A 23026-nucleotide genomic window follows, 5' to 3' on the forward strand; every position below is an offset into this window, starting at 1 on the left:
TTAATTTCATTTTGTTTTCTATTATAGGTAAACTATTGCTTATTAGGTCTTCTTATTTTTATATAGTTTTACGACACAAAACTTGTGTGGTTTGATTTCAACGTACTTTTTATCTACTTTGTTCTTTTTTTTTTTGTAATTTTTATAAATGCTATAAAATAAGTTCAATTTTGTTTTTCTTTAGTTATATGTATGGTACTCAAGTGTTTATAAAATTTTTGTAAATTTAAAAATACTTATTTTTGTCGAAAAACTATCATTACATATAGCCTTTCAGTTCAAACGTAAAAATTTATATATAAGTCCAAAAAAAAATGTTGTATAACGTACTTGAAATTTCAAAAAATACTAAAAGTTGTATAACGTAATTTTAATGTAAAACTAAATTGAAGTTTTATAACTTTTTTGACCACTCAAAAAAGTTAATTGCGCAAAAAATTGAAATAATTGATTATGTAACTCAAAACTTGTTTGAGCAAATAAAAAAATTGAAAAACAAATCAAATTGCTACACAGCGGGTCATAAAAATTATTATTGATAAAAATTTACATATAGTTGGGAATATGTTGTAAAACATCTTGTTAAAATTGAAATATGTAAACTTTTGACTTTTAATAAACATTCAATTATGTGCAATTATATTCTAATTTGGTTAAAATTTCAAATTTTTATCTTGCTATTTCATGCATCCAATAATTCTTTTAATAAGGATTAAATTATTCCTGTTTTTATGAAGTTTTCACTTCAATAAACTTGACTATAAACTAAATTGTTTATTGTTAAAGTTTTTGATAATATCAAAATTTTGTAACTAAATAGTGATTATTCAATGTTGTAACTTAAGTTTAATTAAATTGTGAAAGTCTGGTATTTATTTTAGTGGCTTTTATGCAACCAATTACATTTTATCTTACAAAGATCTTACAATTCAAATGCTATTTGGTTTTTTTATGCACAATGTATTAATCTTAGATAAATTATGCGATGCAATGAGTAGAATTACAATCTATTTATCTTGTTTATCAATACAATCGCATTATACAATCGTTAGATATATATTTTGAACACATCCACAAAAATAAAATTATCAATCGCAGTGTGCTTACATTTTATTTTTATTTGACATAATTCAATTTATCTAATATTTCTTGTTTCTGTCTAGTAAGCCCTAATGCCGCAGGCTATGAAAATAATATATTCAAAATTTTTTTTTAATTATTTTACACTCATTTTCCGAATAAATATCCTTTTTTAAAAACCTCAGAAAATTCAACCTAAAACCTCTGCCAAGATGTAAGTAAATTATTTTTGATGGTCAGTATTATCAAACTGCACAACAATATAATCATTTTTTGAAACATCGCCAACATATTGTTAAAATTATTTATAAATTTTATACTATTTATTTGATAGTTAATAAATATTTTTACTAACTCAGCGGTGTCAACTTGTGGTCCCTCATTGACTTTCTGGTTCAGTTCTTCAACTTGAACGTTCAAATTTGCTTTTTCTTCAGCAGCGGTCTGGACTTGCTGTGTTTATATTATAAAAGTTATATATATTGTTATACCTAAACTTATAATAACAGAAATTATCAATGCTTATAGGAATAAAGCTACTGATTTAAATTAACGTATTAATAATTACAAAATATTTAATCTATAAAACGTATATATTTTCATGTAAAATATGATAATTTGTATTTTCAAAGATACATAATATGCTAAAAATAATATTTGGATAATCAAGTTTAAAACCAGAAAATTGAGTTATACAACGAGTTGTTGTATTTATTTTTTCTACAACAAGTTCTTTATGAAGTTTTTTTACATCTTGTGATTTTTTATTATGCCTTAATAAACATTTACAAAGAAGTATTCATAAACAATAGTAGAGTTTAGTACAAATAATGATGAAATTTGAAACTTTTTCTAATTTTAGCTTCAAAAATATTTTAAGTCATTTTTTTTTAGTTTTTGCAAGCAATTAAATAATAGCTCACTTAAAAATTTAAACTCGTTTTATTTAATTGACTTTTTAAGTTACTCAAAGTTATCTGTATTTTTGTTAACTTTCTGCATAAACTCGTTTTATTTAATTGACTTTTTAAGTTACTCAAAGTTATCTGTATTTTTGTCAACCAGCTGCCAACACATAAACTCATTTTATTAAAAAATTTTCTCAATTCTGGTAAAACAAGTTCATTGTTTGGCAGAAAATATTTATTGATCTATTTTCTTGACGTTCAAATAAATTAATTGTATTTTCAAAAGCGTCATTGAGAAATTTGGTTATTTATAGGAAACTTTTATACAGGGGTGTGTTTTGAATTATACTATAGAAATGTTTTATAATTAAGCATGTAAAGTCATAAAACATTTTTATCTACAAAGAAATATAAACAGAAAATGGCACGACTACTAAAGCAAAACTTTTATAAAAACTATATGTTATATTTTACAACCAACTAATTAAATTTTTAAACCTTTTGCAAATCAACAAGTTGGCTTTGGAGATCTTCGTTTTGAGATTAATTTATTATATTTTTTAGTAACATATTTTAGTATTATTCTAATATAATTCTATACTAAATATCAAACCTTTTGCAAATCAACAAGTTGGCTTTGGAGTTCTTCGTTTTGAGATTAATTTATTATACTTTTTAGTAATTACATTTATTTAATAAACATCAAACCTTTTGCAAATCAACAAGTTGGCTTTGAAGTTCTTCGTTTTGAGATTGCGCTTTTGAGAGTTGCTCGTTCAGTTCAGCAGTTGCAGACGCCTGAATGATTAATAATAAATAAATTTTAATTATTGAAAATAAAAGTCATTATCAATAACAAGTATTAATACATACAAGAGATTAAGGAAAAACTTATCAGACTTTTTTTGTTGTTTTTTTTAGCATGGAATGAACATACAACTAAACAACTGGTAAATAAAGTACACAAGACATGTTAAAGATTTTTATAAAATAACAATTTTGAACATAGCAAACAATGTTCAGGATAAAAATGATAATTCATTTTACGGCTTGAAGAATGTAAAATATGAATGTTTGAATAAAAAATAAACTATGTATGAGAAACTAACTAAAAAACCAAGTTTATTCAAGTGGCAAATCTTTTAAACCATGTTTAAAAGACTTAGATTACTTATATAAATTTGTAATTTACAGTTTTGGAATATTCAAAGCATACATTTGCAAAACACGATTTATTCTATTATAATTTCTATTAAACCGTGTTAAAAAAATGCACAAAAAACATCTTTTAAGTCACGTATTAACGTCTGCAAACAAATTTATTTTTACAAAATGTTTGTCTGTATTTTTATTCTCACAAAAATATCAGTTTTCCGAACTATATCTACCGCCAAGCAAATAACTTGGATTTGGTTGCAACCGCTACCAAAGGTCAATTGATTTATATAACAAGTTTTGTGGTTTTCTTTCAAATTCACTTGACCATGATTTGCAATATTCTTTTTTGTTTTTACAAACTTGATTGATCTGAATATTTATATAACAAAATTGACCCGGATGTAAAAACAACTTTGCAAAAAAAAAATGTAGTTCCTGCATTTAAAAGTTTGTGTAAAATAAAAATTAAAATGTACATATTTATAAAACTTAAAGCAAGATTATTATTAATCCATATTATAAATTAATTTATTAAAATTTATAAACCCTGGTTTTGTCTTCATTAGGTACTTTTTAAAATACTGAAAACAATATTCAAGGTTTTGTTCAAAATGTTTTTTTCAAGAGTTCCAAAACGCGTTTTTTTAGTTAATTTGATTAGATATATATCTTATTGATGTTTCATTTTCAATAAAGTAATAATTTCTGAAACATCACTTTGATGATTAACAAGTTAGTGGATCTTTTCATTTCACAAACTTTACAACAATATTTTTAAATGATTTTTTACAGCGTCTTTTCAGTTCCTGCTGTTTCTTGGGCCTTCTTTGCTCAAAATTTTTATTTATATAACAAAAGACCTCAGCGAGAAAATAATGCTAACAATCTTAGTTTAAATTGTTTTAAATAATCACTTTTTTATAATTTTACAGTCGTATCTTTGTTACGAGTAGTGTTCAGTCTAAAAAACCAATCTCAAACCTAACATATTTATTGTTTGAACCTAAATACTCCAAGTAAGATAAGGATATTACAATGGGCATATCAACTTACAACCACTGAAATATTATGAAATTTTATATTATAGGACTTATTTAAACACCTTTTCGTTTTCGGCAGCTTCTTGGGCCTTCTTGGCACTTTCCTGCGACGCGCTCAACTGAGCAGTCAAGTTTTCCTTGTCGGCAGTCAATACAGTTGTCTTCTCTGTCAGTTCCTTGATCGACATTTGCAAGCTCTGGAAGGTGAAAAATGGGAAGATTTACAACAAGTTTAAAGGTTTTATTGACAAATTGGTGCAAAAATTTGGTCAGTTATAAGCAAGTTGTGAGTGTGCAAGACTTAAGAGCTTTTTTTGAAGTGTGAGCTGTGCTAAATTACATGCAGTAAGTGTCCAATATATTAAACTCATATAAAATAACTAGTTTTTTTCTAAAGAATTTCAATCCTAAGCAAGTGGTGAGTGTGCAAGACCTAAACAACTTATTCAGTGAGCTGTGCTAATACCATGCAGAAGTTTTACATTTAGGGCCAATTTTTCTTTAGCAGTGTGAGCTGTGCCAAATTACATGCAGTAAGTGTCTATAACAGGTTCTAATTCTTGAAGTGAGTTTCAATACTAATATTGCAAGTAAACTGAGTAACGTGCACAACGGGTTGACCCAATACAAGCAAATGGTGAAACGAAATGGAAAATTTTACTTTAAGTGATATTATCATGCAGTGAATATCAAAAGAATATATACTTATTTTCACCTAGTTTTAAATGTAAGTACTTTTAAGCAACTTACATGCAGAAAGCCCTTGATAACTTTTGCAAAAATTTAATTGTATGAGCCTTGACTAGCCTATATATTCTCCAAGTGAATAACTTTTAAATATGCAAGCGGGAAAAAAAAACTGAGAGTTTTTTATGAAATTCAACAATTTTTAAGATGAAATTTTTCCATGCAGAATTAGTGTATAAAATAATAGTTTTTTTATTAATGTAAAATAATATGTTGTGATTACACAATAAAAAAGTGTAAATGCTTTATTTAAGGAATAATGTGTGTATTTCATTACAATATCTGCTAGCATACAAAGTAACCTTACAAAACAGCGTTTTGTTTTCATTTATTTTTTATAAAACTTTTGCAAAAATATGTGTTTAATTATAAATAATTAAGTGAAAATTTTAATTTAATTTAAAACTCTTAATTGTTATTAGGAACTAATTAACACTAATTAAAAGACTGATTTTTGTTTGAAAAAATTATTAAAATTAATCTTTAGTTTTAAGTAATGGGCTTTGATTTGTATTTTAGTATTTATAAGTAAAACTAATTACTTTTAAAACATGACAGTGATTGAAAGCATTTTAGAAATTATGAAATGAACAGTTTGTAATTACTTTTTAATACTATGGAAGCCTATGAACTTATTTCAAAGGTTTTTAAGATTAATTAAAATTATTCATGAAAAAAAGTTCCATTGTTTAGAAAACATTATATAATATTACATGGTTACCAAGACTTGATTATTTTCTTAGAAGTTAATATAACAAAAACTTTAAACTTTCAAATTTTGTCATTAATTTTGACGTTTTAATAGTTTTCGAACAATAGAATTCCGACACTAAGCTTTAGACTTACATATAAAAGTTAAAATAATCTGAATTTTGTAACTATTTGAAGCTTAAAAAAATCAATCAAAATGAAACTTTTCAATTTAAGTTATCAACTTATGGCCGCAATAATTTTAAATAATTTACAGTGTTAAATATTGAACTATATAACTATATTTTTTTCGAAATAAACTTAAAAATATACTTGATGATTACAAAGTTTCAAAATGGCATATGTTTTACAATGGTTTTAAATTAAATAATTTATCATACTCGAAAGCTGGCTTTTGATCTAAAAAACTCGATTAAAAAATTCATTTGAACTTAGTCATTAGATAAGAATTTGATTCAAAGGTGAAGTCAATCTTAAAATGTCAATTACTTTAAATTTGACAACAAACTTTCAGATTATTTCTGGACTAGATTTGAACATTTCAAAACCAATTTTTAATAAAAAACCTTTAACAAGATATTTTTTAGTTTTTTCGTTGAAAATGTGCATCATTGGAATTAGTATCAAAAAAAACTAACTTTCAAAACTTTTTAACATTTACACTAAAAACATAGAATAATAATTTATTTTGTATTTGCTGTCAACCATCTCAAATGCCAGTTACACAATTAGTCTGGGTTAATGTTTACACTAAAAACTATATTTCATAATTTCTTTCGTAACATTTTGAAACAATATAATCGACTGGAGAATTGGGTTTTGAAAAGAAAAGAAATACTTTGCTGACCCTAATCCTAATTTCTTCCCCATATATTACGTCACAATACCAAAATAAAAAATGAAAATTATTTCGCCCAGACCAAAATATCAAGCCTAACTCCAGGTAATTATAAAAACAACAAATTAAAAATTTTGTTGTATGATAATTTTGTGTGCAAAAACAAAGCATAGTATACAAAATCTTTTTTGTGTATTCAAACCTAATTTGTGCTAAACCCTTTGTTCGAATGAAACAAAAAGTCGAGCTTATGTGCTGAAACCAACAAAGAACTAATTTGTGAGATATTTTGTGTAAAAGCTTGCACAAAACTTTTGCAACAAAATTTAATTTGAGGGCAATTTGAAAACAAAGGGAAGCTTTGTGAGTCATCGTTTTTATAAATTCTCTTTTTTTTTTTTGATTTATTAAGTAAGACAGCTGCTTTCTTATAGAAAACATCGGAAAATTTTTTCATCTCATTCAGGCTCTTTGATCAGTACACAAAACTTATAAATAAAATTTAAGTTATATTTTGAAAAATTCATTTCACAAAAATTTGGTGTTTTTTTTCTATGTAAATAATTTTTTAAATTAAGTAAATATTCGCTGTTTTATTTTATTGTTGCCTGCTATTTATTAGTAACAGCTGACATTTCGTAAGAACTTTTATCTTTTATCTGCCAAATGTGTGTTTAAAGATCTTACTTATGTTTTGTGATTACAAACAAAAATGTTTTAAATTTTTTTCTAATAAATCATCATGCAAAAGCCTACACGTTGCAGAAATTAAAAAAGCTGCAAAATAAAAAAGCAAACTATTTCAAATTCATGCAAAATTAAGCAACAAAGCAAACTTAATTAAATGCTACGTGATAATTGTTAAAACAATTTATGAAACCAAAAAATTTTAAATTCTAATAAAACTTTAACTTAATCTACCTAAAGAGCTAAAACAAATAAATAAAATAAAAATTACACGCACCTGTTGCTAGTATTTATTATTTTATCTGAATTATTAAATTGTTACTGAAAAAGCCATACAAACCAAATCCCCCTATTTTATTACGTCACAAAGATTAAAGTATTATTAATTCATGAACCAAGAATAAATAAGTAATTCACAATGATTTAAAGTTTAAAGTTTGCCGAAAGTGTTGAGCTTTTCAGTAACAATTTTCTTGGTATGAATTATTTGAGCAGTTTTTCTTAGCTATGAGTATTTTTTTCAATATTCTTTCAATTTTATCACAATTAATATCTGTACAATTATACCTCATGGACAAAAATGACATATGCTAAGACTTTAATACTTTATAAGAAGACTTGATCCTTTCAAAATATAAAACATTTGTTTTCATTGATTATCTTTCCAACTGTTTGACAGTATAATTCAAACCCAATATAAAAAATTGCTTAAACTTATGACTATAATAATTCTAGATCACAGAAAAACTAACTTTAAAGCATTGTATAAACGTATATATTTTTTGTAGTATAAAACCCATAAGTAGTTGCTCTAAAAACTCTTCTTTAATTTAAACTCCTTAATTTTTGGGACATTTTACAGTTACATCACTTTTCATAACCCATAACCATGAAAAACTGCTCATTTATTTTTTTTTTTTTCTACACGACTGCTAACTAACGGCTAGCTGATCGGCGCGAGTCGCCTCCGAAGAAATTTGTTCTTCAAGCCGCTGCTGAAGTTCCTCAACCAGTTCGTTCATCTTCTGCTCCTTCGAACCGGCGTCCTCACTCAGCTGGGTCACTTGCGACAGCAGCTTGGTCGACTCCTCCTATTTGATCAGTGTGACGTCATAACGACATGAGTGACGCGTGATGACGCAGTTGCAAAATGCGCTCGGGTTGATTACAAACGAGGTTTTGTCAATAATATTTTTATTTAGATGATCTCATTAATGAATCGGTAATTGTTAAAAAAGAAATTGTGACTATTTAATTTTTGATTTTTGTGGTAATCTGGTGAACGTTCTTAAGAGGGTAATCTAATTAAAACTGGTAATCTTATAAAGATTTATCTGTTTTCGAGAAATGCGAACAGAAAAGGACCATCGTCTGTAACTTTAAATTTTTAAATTCAAACCCGAATCAAACTTATTTACTGCAATTATATTTCCAAACACATTTTGCAACTCGTCTTAAAACACCTCAATAATTAAATTTATTTTTTAACTACACCGAATAGCAAGCAGTACATTTTTACAATTTAGTAAAAACATATAAAACCCATTTAAAAACAACTTTCTAAATACTTGATTGCTAAATTTTTTTAATATATTCAATATTGCTATCATGATTTTGCTCGGCAAGTAATCAACAAAAATTTACAAAATCAAAATCAATTTGTTGCATTAATTAACTGCTATCATTTGTGCAAAAAAAATTGAAAGATATTTTCTTTAAAACTAATTTAACTATCAATTAAACAAGTTTATTAACAATATTTAATTCATTCTGAACTATTTTACTAAGTTTTTCTTTTACTTCTTTGCCTTAAAATAAGAAATTGGAAAAGTCATTACTAAAAAACCAAACCTCTTCAGTTTGATAAATAGTTTTTTCTTTAATTTCTTTTATCAATAAAATCAAACCTCTTTAGTTTGAAGATCAATCTAAATTTAAATTCCTTTTTAAAAAATCAAACCTCTTGAATCTAAATATTAGTTCTTACATATCTTTTTATCAATAACATCAAACCTCTTTAGTCTGAAGATCAATTTAAAGTTGTTTTTAATTAATAAAATCAAACCTCTTGAATCTAAATATTAGTTCTTACATATTTTTTTTATCAATAAAATCAAACCTCTTTAGTCTGAAGATCGGTGACGGTCTTCTGGTGTTCGGACTCCAATTCTGTGAATTTCTCGTTGGAAGACTTCACCTCGTTTTCCAGAGACTCGATCTTCTCAATGTAGGCATCAAGTTCGTTCTGTTTAACAACAAGCTGCTATAGAAAACAACAAACAAAACACAAATTAAACTACAGCACTCAAAGATTTGAAAATATAAAAATAACTACAACGTTGGAAAACTTACAAATTTCTAATGTAAACAACACTTGATTGCAAAACTCCAAATCTCAATTTTATTAAAATAAATATTCATAACACTTCAAATTCAGTAAAACTGTTTATAACACTTCAAATATAAAATATACCACAGCACTTAAATGCAAACTTGGAACCTTAAAACAACTCTCCTACATAAACGCATTGTGCTATGAAAACACTCTTTAAAAATTTGCACTTAATGTTTGGTTTTGTGTAGTCGTTATGTGTGAATTTCATGTAACTTTAATTATATTTCCTACTTGCTTATAATTAGTTTTTTTACGTTTTTTTCTGTATAGGAAGGGTAAATCATTTTTTTTGAGCACTTTTTTTGCATATTGAGAATAAATTAAATGTCATTTTTACTTGAAACAACATTGATGTAAATACATTCGAGTAATAAAACTTTCTGCTTTTTGAAGTTTACTTCAAAGACGTTGTTGTATAAACAAAATTATATTACAACAAAAAAGTGTATTGAATTTCGCTCGACTTTTTATTTGTTTTCTTACTTTGATTCTTTAATCTTGCTTAAAAATTGAAAGAAATTGAAGAGAGATCTAATGAAACTTTCTTGTTTTGAGATCTGTACATCAAAGGGTTTTTTGTTAAACAAATATACATACAGCTGTTTATGTTGCAATAAATATACTTTTTGGATTAAAAACAGAGTGCACACAGGTTCGTAAGTTTTGTCATGTTGAGTTTTGGGTGGGCAGTTTATAGTTTGTGGTTTAAAAAATAAGAAATATGTCGCATATGTGTGGGATTACTTTTCTTTATTTTTCTTGAAAGTAGTTTTATTTTAATAACTTAAAATGGTGTTGGTTTAAAGTATATAAAACTTTAAAATTTTAACAAAAGTGTGTGGTATCTTACAAAAAAATCAGTCAATTGTGCCAACTTTTAATAAAATGTAAGTTAGGTTACTAGAAGTCTACTGAAAGCAGTTTTCATATTGAAAACTGTTTTGCACTTGTTAAAACAAATTGCTGTACAAACACTTTCTTTACAAGTTGCTGAGAGTGGTATGAAGTGCTTCTTGTATAAACAACTTCATCAAATTGCAATTAGAAGCTGCAATCTCAACTTTAGCAGATTTTTGAAAGATTTATGGGAAATTAACTTTTTAATACTATTAGAAAAAAGTTTTTATGAGTACTTCATTTGCTATCGTCAAGTTTACGGGAGTTTATTTTTCAAATACTATTACGAAATTTTTGAGTATTTTATTTGTTATCATCGATCTATAAACACGAATTCTGTTAATTAGTTGTTTAACTTTCAAAGTTTTTAAACAATAATTAAAACTTATTTTCTCCTAAGTCAGGGCGTGACTTCAAAGAAAGTTTAAACAAACAATTTATTTTTTTAAATAAGATATTTTCGTAGAATTCGAGTGTTTGCAGATACATCATATTACTAGTTATTTAAATACAAAAGTTTCTTTTGTGATTCTGTTTTGTAACCTTTCATTTATAGTGCAAAGAGTTTATTCTAGTAGAAATTATACTTGGATACAGTTAATAATTTAAGAAACTTTCAAAATGCAAATTATACTACTGGTTGTAATTTCTCAGCAACTTATTCTCAAGAGGCTTGGTGTTACTTAAGTTCGTAGTACAACTTAATTGAATAAAATTTTAATGAACAAACAAATTTATTATTTTCTATAAAACTTTATTAAATAAATTGAAACAAAATTATTCCTTTTAAAGGGTATTTTTTAATTTATTATCTAGTTCTGAGGATTTATGGTTATACTAGTTTTTGATAACTTAAATGTAATTTTTTTAATTTTGGAAAATTTAATTAATTTTTTTTAGAGCTGAATTGAGTTATATTTAATTTATTTAATTATGTTATACTTCATATGTTTAATAAAAACCTTGTTATTTTGAGCTTCCAATTCAGATTTGGCAGCCTCAGCAGTTTTGAGTTGTTCCTTCAATTTATTATTCTCCTCAGTCAACTCTTTAACTTTTTCAACGCTGAGTAATAATTTTTTTTTGTAATTTTTATGTATCTACTGCAGTTATTTACTTTCAGATCTTTTTTTATACTTTATTTTAATAATCTTCAAAAAATTTAAGTTTAAAAATATTTCAAACCAAATAAATGAAAATAGCTGGTAAATTTAAAGTTATGTACATAAATTCATTTAATATGAAACCTCTTAGCATTTCCAGCGAGAGTCTGTTTGCCAACATTTAAATTCAAATTAATTAGATTTTAAAATAAATAATAGCTAATAAATGTATAAAAATTCATGTACATAACATTTTCATAATATCTATTTACCTCTTAGCATTTCCGGCAAGGGTCTGTTTGAGGATATTGTTTTCCGCTTTCAACGAGTTCAATTTGTTCTCATCAGACACTGCTGCGTTCAATTTGGTCTGTAATAAATAATCAATAAATAATTATCATTTATATTTATATTAGCTGCGTTCAGTTAAGTTTGAACAATTAATAAACTTATTTAAGTTACAATAGCTGACTTAGCTAATAAAATATTAACAATTATACTTGTTTATTTAATTTGTGTTAGCTGCTTTCAAATTAGCCTAAAGTATAATAAAATATATTTTTAACGTTAAAATATAAATCTGTAAACGTTAAAATATGAATCAGCATTTAATTTTTCTTTTTCAATAAAAATTTTTTGTGAGTTTTAAAATGACTTCAAAACAATTTTTATACTTTTAGAATCCGTACAATACAGTCTAATCCGGCTTTAATTTAATATATTTCAAAAGCTTAAAATTCCTGTCTAGTTTAAAGTGAGACTGCTATTTCAGTCTTATTGCGTTAACTTCTAAATATAATTTACTCAAGTACAACATAATCTTAAATTATAAAACCTTATATAAACTGAATTGCAAAACTAGTTTTAAAGTTTTAGTTATTTAACAATTTACATAAAACTATTTTGAAAAACTTAAATATCCTCACACAACTTGCTTTTGAAAACTTTATATTTAAAAAAATACATCTGGTACTTTAGTAGGGAAGAGTTCATATTTTTAAGGTACAATAATTAAAAACCCACGGAAGCAAAACAAGAATTTTAATCTTATAATTAATATCTTATTGGTGGACTAAATTACGTATATTATTTCCACAAAGAAATCATATATGAGCGCTTGAATTTCCTTGAACTAATTTGCATTTAATTTGTTCTCAAACCTGAACTGAGCAAAAGTAATTAAATAACAAAAAGTATATATAAAAGCGTTTTATCTAGCAACTTGCATTTAGATATTAATAATCATCGTTTATTTTTTCTTAAATATTATTTAAAAAAGTATTGTTGGTATGTAGATACTTTAATTTTAATTTTATTAATTAGTTTTATGCGGAAATCTTTGTAAATGTTTAATTTTGTATGTTTTTAAAATACATTTACAAAAATCTTAGATAATATTAACAAAATTTCAAACAAATTGTTAAACTTTCATTTATTTAAACTTATTATATTGAATTTAATTTAACTGTTAAGCTTTAAAAATCATGTATGTTTTTATTAAGCAATAAGTAATTAAATCAAGTAAATAAGTAATAAAATATTTTATTGTCATAATTATTCCTGAGCGGAAGTCTTTATTTATTTAATTATTCAAACATCATCAAACTTTATTTTGTTTGATTTCAACCCAAAATCTTTAATAATCAATTTTATGTCCAACTTTTTTCAATATTTAATTATTTCTAGACAATGTTTGAACTTGATCGTTTACAAAGTCAAGCTAATTTTTTTTAAGCTTAAGTTTTAATGTAACTTTCATTTAACACTATTTAACTTATTTAAGCTTGAGTTTATTATACCAAAACAATTTTTGCTTTTCATATTTTTCATGTACTCACCTAATTGTAGTTTTTCCTAATGTACTTATTAATCAAAATATTTTTTTAGACTACATAATTATGTATTTTTTTAGACTACAATATTACATATATTTTAATATTACCTCCAGTTTAACTTTAGAAGATTTTTCCGAATTAATTCTTTTATTTTATTTATTTATTAAATTACCTCTAGTTCAACTTAGGATGATTTCTCAGCAGCCAGCTTGATAAATAACATTATTTTTTTTATTTATTTTATTTAATATTACCTCCAGTTCAACTTTGGATGACTTTTCCGCGGCCAACTTGGTGAATAATATTATTTTATTTATTTATTTTTACCTCCAGTTCAACTTTGTACGATTTTTCCGAATTAATTATTATTATTTATTTAATATTACCTCCAGCTCAACTTTGTACAATTTTTCTGAATTAACTATTTCATTTTATTTAATATTACCTCCAGTTCAACTTTCGACGACTTCTCAGCGGCCAACTGCTGCTCCATTTGCTTCTTCAGGTTCTCGTTGCTGGCCAGCGAATCTTTCAACTGTTGGTCGACCTCCGCCTTGGCTGCAGTCATCTGCTCCTTCTCCTCGGCCGAACTCTGTTAAGATTTAACTTGAGAATTTTTCTTCAAAAACATGCAAAATAGTTACGTAGGAGATGCAAAAAATAAAAAAGATGGTAGTTTGCATTGTATAATTGCTATTGTATTATATATGTATATATGCTATTATATTATATAACCGCACATTTGTATTGGTGTTAAAAGATTTGTTTTTCAAAACTTAACAGCTACATCATTCAACAGTTTTGATAAACTTTGATGTTAATCAAAAAACATCATTTAACACTACTTCTTAATATTTTTGATTAACCACTTGTTGATTTTATTTAATTAGCTAACTAGTATCAATTAAAATGTAGATAGGGATGAAATAAATCAATTAAATCAGGGTTTTACTGGGCAAGTGGGTTTATTTATTATAATTAAAATCTAACATTCTTTACTTGCAAAAATACACAAAACAGTATCTTAGAAAAAGTAAAAATATCGGTCTGAACAACTGAATTTGCAGTTATTGGTATATCATGTGGAATATCGATTTTGATATGTAATCAAAAATATTTTTATACATTCCAGGTATTCTAGCCTTAATTTTCAAATTCCAGGTTTTTGATGCCTTGTACTGACGTTGTTATGTGATCATTTTTACACATCTAATAACATAATTTACTCTTTTTCTCCGGCAGATCTCTTATAAGAAATATTAATTTAAACAAATATACAACACAGTGTCGCCCCACGTGCAAACATGGGATTTATTTAGACAACTCATATTTTTTGGTAAAACTCAGATTTAAATACGATATTTTTTCGTAAACTTTGTAAAAAAAATTTTAATTTTGATGGCAGTTTGCATTATATAATTGATTATCGCACATAAAACTGTGTTAAAAGATCTGTTTTTCAAATCTTAACATCATTCAACAGATTTGATTAACTTTGATGTTACTTAATCAAAAAACATCAGTTGAACCTTTTAACACTGCCTCTTAATATTTTTGTTTTTGGAAGCTAATTTGCTTTATTAGTTTATTAACCTTTTCAGGTGAACATAAAAAAGCGTTATATCAAAAAACAACTAAATATAATTCACTCATTTATACTTTAATAGTTTTATATAAAATATCTTAGTTAAAGCATCAAGAGCAGCTTGTACAGTTGTTCATTTGTAACTAATTTGTAATAAACATGTCATTTATCGATAAAAGTATATTTATTTATTATTTTAATTTACCTTGGTCAAAGCATCAAGTGCGGCTTGTACAGTTGTCAATTGTTCATTTGTAATTAATTTGTAATTTTTTTTAATTAATTATTTTTTTTAATTATTTATTTTTTTTAATTTACTTTGGTCAAAGCATATCAAGTGCAGCTTGTACAGAGGCAAGTTGCTCGTTTTTAATTAATTTAATATAAACATTTTATTCATACGATAAAAATATGTTAATGTTTTTATTTATAAATTTTATAATTATTTTTATTAACCTTGGTCAAAGCATCAAGTGCGGCTTGTACAGTGGCAAGTTGCTCGTTTGCGGCCTTCAGTCCGTTTTCAGCTGACTCGAGCTTCACTTTCAAATCGTCGATTTCTTTCTTTGCGTCCTCGGGGGTGACTTCGGTCTGATAATTATCAAAAAATAATTAAAATACTTCGTTTTTGTATACATTAAATTGATTTATATAAAAATAAGAATAAGTCACACACACATATATATAGCAAGCACTCTTCAAGTACACAATACACATATTAAAATATTATAACTAAAATATTTAACTATTAAAATAAAAATAAGGATAAGACACATAAATAGCAAGCACACATCAAGTATACAGAAGCACACTATTTATCTTAATTTCACGCACATGATTTTCTTTATGGAAGAGTTGATAAAATATAAAAACATACCACAGATATACAGTCACAAATATATACACAGTATCAAAACACACACCCATTGAAATAAACTTTGATATAATTTTTAAACTTTTAGTAAATTGTGTTTTTAAATCACAATATTGAAATTTGTTATTTTGGAAGTTTTATGTTGACTGTTGTAAAAAAATGCTTTTCTGCAACAAGTAATTACTCAAAGTCAAACAATGTACGTAAAAATACATAAGTTGTACGCATATAGAATGACTGTAAAAATTTACAATTACTCAAAATTTCATAGTTACGTGGAAATTATTGCTTGAACATTTAAAATTTTCTAAAAATAACCCTGAGATGCGTCAGTTCAAATTCTGCGTGATTTTTCCTAAAAATAACGTCTAAAAAGTGTAAACTAATTGCTTGAATGTCATGTTTACGTGTTAAAAGCAAGCAAACATGCAAGTGTTACGTCACAGAGGGAGCAAAACGCGCACTTTTTCAACAATTGTTCAACACAAGTACGCGTGGAAATTTATTGATTTAGCTTCACAAGCGCATTTACACGTGTAACAGTTATTATGACGTCACAATCGGAACCGCAATTCGCACTGGAACACACTTTTTTATACTTAATATTAAATGTTTGTTCAATTTAATCAATTGTTTTTTTATGCCACGATTTGGATTAAGAAACTAGTTGTAATCTCGGTCTTTTAGAATTTCTGTTTTTTTTTTGACAGATGTTTGAGCTCAAATTTAATTTGCTCATTTAGGATTTAATTGGTGTACAAAGGTCATGGAGCATGTAATGCGAATAATAAAAGGTTTGTTGTAATCCAAGAAAAAATTGAAAAGACTCAGTACTATGGTAAGGAACAAGTTAATTTAATTATAGATTAGACAAAAATTTGATTGATTTTAGTGATATGAAGCCTTTTTGGAAAAACATAAACATAGTTGTGAACTAAAAATTATTTTATTAGTTTTGATTTTAAATGGTGTACAAAGGTTTGATGGCTCTTGTAATCATCTTAAGTTAACCTGAAATAATATTATACTTTAAATTAAATTAGTAAATTGATCTTCCATTTCCTCATTTCGATTTAAGAGATTTGACAGCTTTTATAATGTACAAACAAAATTATGAAAGAACATTTTCTCATTTAGGAATGGTTTTCGCTTGTTCTTGAAATTTAGTTTTAATTCTTAAAGGATGTACAAAATAAACTAATATCTCTGTTATAAGTTTTACGAAAACTTAATGTTTTACCTATGCCAAACCTTTTTATTTTGCTAATATTATATTTCCGTTATGCATTCATGTAAAAGTATTTTCAAATAAATTATGTTCACAACTTTTCACTTATGCCAAGGCTTTTAATTCTCATGATTGACATTTCAATATTTTGTTTTTATTTTGGCACACATTTCATAACTTAAATTGTATTAAGTACACTATTTTTAACAAATTCAAAACTTCTGTGGCACACATTTCATATAAAATTCTTTTTCTTTCTCAAAAACCGTATTTAAGCTGTTTTTGTTTATGAATATATTTTTTAAATTTTCATAAATTTGTTTATTTAATGTTTTACAAAATTTAGTTTTTATTATACTATTTGAATAACATTATTTTCTACTTGTTTCCAAAATACATTCACACTCAAATATTTCAGGCACACTTTTTGCTTGTACACACTCTACTTTCCTAATGACTAATTTATTTAATATCATTTTAAATTTAATGTATATTTTCAGCATACGTTTTCCCATTCGGCCATATTGTACTTCTCAGTCAAAATGCGAATGAGGGCCATGGAAGCTTTGCTGTCAAGATTGGTGTTGGTGACCATATCGAAAAGTTGCTTGGTGGTGGAATCTGTTGATAAATAATTTGAAATATGATGATTAATATATAAAATTTGGTGGTAAATTTGGTTTGCAAATGTTTGTTTATATGAAAAAGTTGCTTGGTTGTAAAATTGATTAATGAGTAATAAAAAGATTAACATCTATTATTGCTTAAATCTCAAAATATCTACAGAAATAAAAGGGCAGTAAAGGGAGGGCTAAGAAATTAACTTTAACTAAGATGGACTTTGAAACCACTAAAAATACCTTCATACTCACAAACTTCATAATGATTTTGAAGAGTGAGCTTTTTTTAAATTTAAAAACGTATAAAAGTTACAGAAAGGTGTACATACCAACTGGGGCTTTTCCCTTCTTGGTCTTCTTCTTCTTTTCGGCAACGGGAGCAGCGGCAACTGGAGCAACCGGAGCGGGCACTTCAACAACGACCTCTTCAACGGCAGCAGGGGCAACTTCCTCAACAACAACTTCAGGTTCTTTGACTTCAGGGACGACTTCTGGCTCGGCTTCCTCGACAACTTCCACAACAGCTGGTTCTGGTTCGTCGACTACAACTGGCTCAGGTTCTGCTTCAGGGGCTTTCTCTACTTCCTCGACAACCAATGGGGCGGCTTCGGCCGGCTGAAGCGAGTTTTAATTGAAGCAAGCAATATATAAGAAGCATTTTTATTTAAAATAAAAGAAGCATTTTGTTTAGTTTAAAGCATGAATATTACAGCTCATTGATATAAAAGCATTGAGGTAGAAATGAGCTTTTTATTAAGCAATATTAAAAACTTTATTATTAAACATAAATATTGTAACATAAGCGTATTTATTAGTAAATTTTATTTTTTAGAGAGACTGTTATTAACTTTTTTTTAATCTTAAACATTTTTGTCATGTGTTTCTCAAATTTTAAGTAGTATAGAAGTTGGTACAAACAGCATTTGAAAACCTTTATTTTAAGTTAAAATTACATTAAAACTTGTCTTTGATAATAACAGCACAATTATACAGAATATTAAATAAAAAACATTTAACTTACTGTAACAGCTGCTCTCTTGTCTTTCTTTTCCTTCTTTTTCTTTGCCTTCTTTTCCTCTGCAGCTGCCTTTTCTGTTTAATAATAATTTCAAGGTTAAATAGGTTTTTTAAATCAAATGAAATGAATTACATTTTTTTACATTGAACTTATTTAGCTATAATAATTACACAAGCAAATTACAGAACTAGTAAAAAATTAGTACAATATTCATAACACAACTTTTGACTTTTTCAACCAAATAATAAAAGGTTCAATGTAACTTTTCTTTAACTTTTTTTAACACATTTCTTCAAGAAGTTTAAAAAATAATTATTAAAAATAGTAACAAAAGTTGCAAAAATTAACTTAACATTTATTTATCAAACTAAATATTATAAGAATTTCAAACAGTTACACTGTTATCTCTTCAAACAACAAAAACATATACACAATACCTTTCTTGTTCTTCTTCTTAGCCTTGGACTTCTTGGACTGGCTCACGGCCACTTTCTGGCTCTTCATCATCTGATCGTACGAGTCGTTCTTGAAAGACCAATGTGACAACAACGCCAACGCTCCAATGCAAAACACGAACACGGTGGTGACCATGGCCACCGATCCCAACGCTGATAACTCAATCATTTCTACTCTTTCTTATTGGTTAAAATGTGTGTGTAAAGATCCTAATTGGCTGTCCTGACGTTTATCTACTGAGATAAAACTAACTAACCTCTGTAAAGTAACAATTTTGTTTTTGTTTTTTTATGTATTAGTTTGTTTAATTTAATAAGTAAACTATTGCAAATAAAAGTTTTAAATAACTATAAAAATATTATGATAATTAATCTAATATAACTTTTACTTCTATCTTGTTCCTTAAACTTATATTAAAATAGTAAACTTTTGTACAATAAAAAAATAATAACTTATTAGCTTTGTATTTTCTTGATTGACTATTATATTCTTGTAAACCTTGAAAAAATTATATATTGTATTAAAAACAATAGTTTATTATACTCATTCTATTGAAAACATTTGTAGAACTTAATGACTCAGTTATGTATGAGAGTTAAAAAAGTAATTATACAATATACTCAACTATTTAAAATGTTAACTTTAATTTAATTAAAAATATAAAACTTCAACAATTTATAGTATAACTTGTGTGCTTAAAGCAATAGTGCTAAAAATTTGCAAACAAAAACAAAGTTTTATTTTGTGATAAAACATCAAAATATAAAGGGTGTTCAAAACATATTTTACACAAGAAATAATTATGTAATAGCTAGTACAAACAATTTTCTTATCATTTTGTTTTGGTATAAAGTTATAAGAATGTTTATAATGACTAACTTGTTATGATCACACATAAACCCTTACACTATTTAATATTAAAAACAAGTATTTTATCTTTATTTCAATAAATATGCTCTATTTTTTTAATACGATAGTAACAAAAATTATCTATGGCTAAACTAATTTATTTTCTCAATTGAATAAAAACAACATACCTTTTTAACAAGTGGTTGAACAAAAATAACAAATGTTAAATAAACTAACTTTTGTATAATATTTGCATATGACACTGTGTGACATATTAAATGACTGTACTACACACTAAAATATCTTGTGTATTTTTAAACTAAACTTTCATGACTCAATAGTTTCCAAAAATAAACCCAACATTACACAGGTTGTTACTAACAACTACTAATTTCACAACTACTAAATTAATATTAAATTATTACTAATGTTAACTACTAGTTTTTTTCTTAAACCTATTATATTCTGAGTAATATAAACTTTGATCATAAGCAAGAATTAAAAACTAAAAACTTCCAATCTTATTTATTAATATAAAAATCATTTAATTTTTGTATATTTTAATTAGATCTCATGTTTAAAACAACTTAAAGCTGTTTAAATCCTAAAATTATTGATAGTATTGTTCATATCATTTAAAATGCAAACTTTGCTTATCATTAACATTTAAATCATTAAAAACTCTTAAGTAAATCAGTCAAACTAAACTTTATTGTTTTGGTGAAATTAAAATATTAACCTATGATTTTTATGGTATTAACCTATGATTAAATAGAATAATAAATTATAATAAAATAAAACAGTACATTTTTATTAGAACAAAACATGAAAATAATTAATTTGTATTTAAGTGAAACCAAAGTAAAAGTTTTTGTTAAGTCATTTAGTGGCCATAAACTTTAATATTTTCTTGGCAAATACAAACATTGGCTATCATGCAAAAGCAGCTTAAGAATTCATGTTTAATTGATCACAAAAAATAATAATTAATGAGATATAGTCAGTTGGATATTAAGTTTTAGATACAAAAATATGGACCACACTTTTCTAATTTAAAATTCTCTGATAAGTCTTAAAACCTTCTAAAGATTTATATACTTTTTATTATACTTCAAAATTTCAATAAACTTTTCTGAAATAATTTAATTAAATTGTTGTGTGAATTTGCAAATCATAAAAATAAATTCTAGCATTTAAAAATGATTGAATTTTAAATTTCATTTTCAAATAACACATTTCCTTAAGTAAAAGGATTTAAAGGTTTATAATAGGCTTACTGTAAAATTTAAAGACAGCTGAATATTAAACATATATTTTAACTTAGTAAATAGATTTTATGCTTTTTTAAGTTGTACTTTCCATAAGGAACATGTTAAACTCACTAACTTCTATTTAAAAGTCATTTTTTGGTTATTAAGCAGAACTGTCTGATAGCTAAATAAAACTCTACTTATTAAAATAAAATTGTAAAAAACAGAGTAGACAATTAATGAAATAAAAATACAGTTTTATATTAAACATTAGCAATCTTAAGGCATTATAATAATTTATAGCCATTTTGTTGATCACATTCTTCAAATCTCAAAACTAAAACTTGATTCAAGTTATTTATTTAAACAAAACAAATCTGTATAATAAAATATTTTCAGAAGTTACAAAATTATAAAACTTTCAAAATTATACTTTATTTCAAATTATACAGTTCATCTTCTAATACTAATGACTAATTCTAATACTAATACATCTTCTTTAAACCAACTGAAAATTTTCATTCAACACGGTGGTTGTGTTTAGAAATTAAACTTAACTTATTTTGAAAAAAAAATCAACTCTAATGATTTTTAACATCAATTTTCTGGCCAATTCCATAAATACTTTTTTTTCTTGTAGACTTATGATTAAATCAAGGGCATAGGGGGTCCAACATTTTTTTTACTAAAAATAAAATTAGGTCTTATATGAAAGCTAGAAGTACAAACCACAAGCCAGTTTTTATAGAACTTAAAAATCGTTTTTAACTTTTGAGATATTGTAATTTTTATAAAAATTGTCCAAACATATGTACTGCAAACTTTTTGGGGTCAATTTTCTTGGAAATTTAAAAAATCACTAAAAGTTTATCTTCTCCTTTGTTTTTCAAGCTAGAGACCTCAAACTTTCAGGAAACGTTCCTTTTATAGTTTAAAAGACTTTGAATGTTGCAATTTTAAAAATATTAAATTATAAAAATTTTTGATTAAAAATATATATAGGTGGTTTTGTTTTAATATAATTATTATTTTTCAAAATTGCAAAATTTCTGCATTCAATCCTTTCAAAACTTAATAATACATTTTTGTGCAAATTTAAAGATTGATTAAAAAAAAGAGGAGGAGATAGATTTTTAGTGAAATGGTCTTTTTTGGGGATTTAGTTTGCGCCTTCCCTTAGGAACCTATTGAGATTACGGATTTTTATTGCTCAAGTCTTTAAAAATTAATTTGCATTTTTTCAAGCGGTTAAAAATGTCTGAGAGCTCAGATACTCTATATAATTAAACCAAGTTGTAAAAATCAAGATGGACCCTTCTTAAGCCCTTAATATTTTTTAAATAATAAAACATCAAGTGACAAAAATAAAAACATAAAATTAAACTTAAATTAGTAAAATTAGTAAAACAAAACTAAAAATTTACTTTCTTTAACTTTGTAGTTTTTTATTATAAAGCAGCCACAAAATTTCAATAGTTGGTGAAATGTATAAGGAAGTTATTCAATTTAAAAAAATATATGTGACCACTTACTATTTTATTGCCCTGAAATGTAGCCTAAAATGGTAACCTTGAATATAAAAATAAATTAAAAAATAATCCACAGCCAAGAGTATTTAGAATTATTTCACTTATCTCTACGTTTTTTGTCACATTAAAATAAAAATTGTGAGGATCCACATCTTTCCAGCTCTAATATTATTTTTATAACAAACTTGTTTATATAATACTATTATATGGTACTTTTT

The 23026-nt window shown here is 25.6% G+C and overlaps 1 protein-coding gene across 13 annotated transcripts in view; it reads right to left on the reverse strand.

The window, feature by feature from the left end:
- LOC145835464 (uncharacterized) overlaps window positions 1-19434 on the reverse strand; it is a 35913-nt gene extending 16479 nt beyond the window's left edge. For 9 of the 13 annotated variants that reach the window (XM_082943062.1, XM_082943067.1, XM_082943068.1 and 6 more), the window contains exons 1-13: window positions 19162-19434; window positions 18728-18798; window positions 18036-18321; window positions 17592-17707; window positions 15441-15575; window positions 13845-13991; window positions 11837-11934; window positions 11424-11526; window positions 9289-9414; window positions 8111-8260; window positions 4249-4383; window positions 2697-2786; window positions 1436-1533 (exon numbers count right to left, since the gene is read on the reverse strand). In XM_082943062.1, coding sequence (XP_082799188.1) covers window positions 1436-1533; window positions 2697-2786; window positions 4249-4383; window positions 8111-8260; window positions 9289-9414; window positions 11424-11526; window positions 11837-11934; window positions 13845-13991; window positions 15441-15575; window positions 17592-17707; window positions 18036-18321; window positions 18728-18798; window positions 19162-19348 — 1742 coding nt within the window. In that variant the 5' untranslated portion in view covers window positions 19349-19434. The remainder of the gene's footprint in view (window positions 1-1435; window positions 1534-2696; window positions 2787-4248; window positions 4384-8110; window positions 8261-9288; window positions 9415-11423; window positions 11527-11836; window positions 11935-13844; window positions 13992-15440; window positions 15576-17591; window positions 17708-18035; window positions 18322-18727; window positions 18799-19161) is intronic. The other 4 variants (XM_082943065.1, XM_082943070.1, XM_082943069.1 and 1 more) reach the window with 4 other exon arrangements.
- Between the last annotated feature and the right edge of the window lie 3592 nt (window positions 19435-23026).

The sequence above is a fragment of the Thalia democratica genome, chromosome 5 (genome assembly GCF_965202585.1).
Source record: "Thalia democratica chromosome 5, ktThaDemo2.hap1.1, whole genome shotgun sequence".
In the NCBI taxonomy this organism is placed as follows: domain Eukaryota; kingdom Metazoa; phylum Chordata; class Thaliacea; order Salpida; family Salpidae; genus Thalia; species Thalia democratica.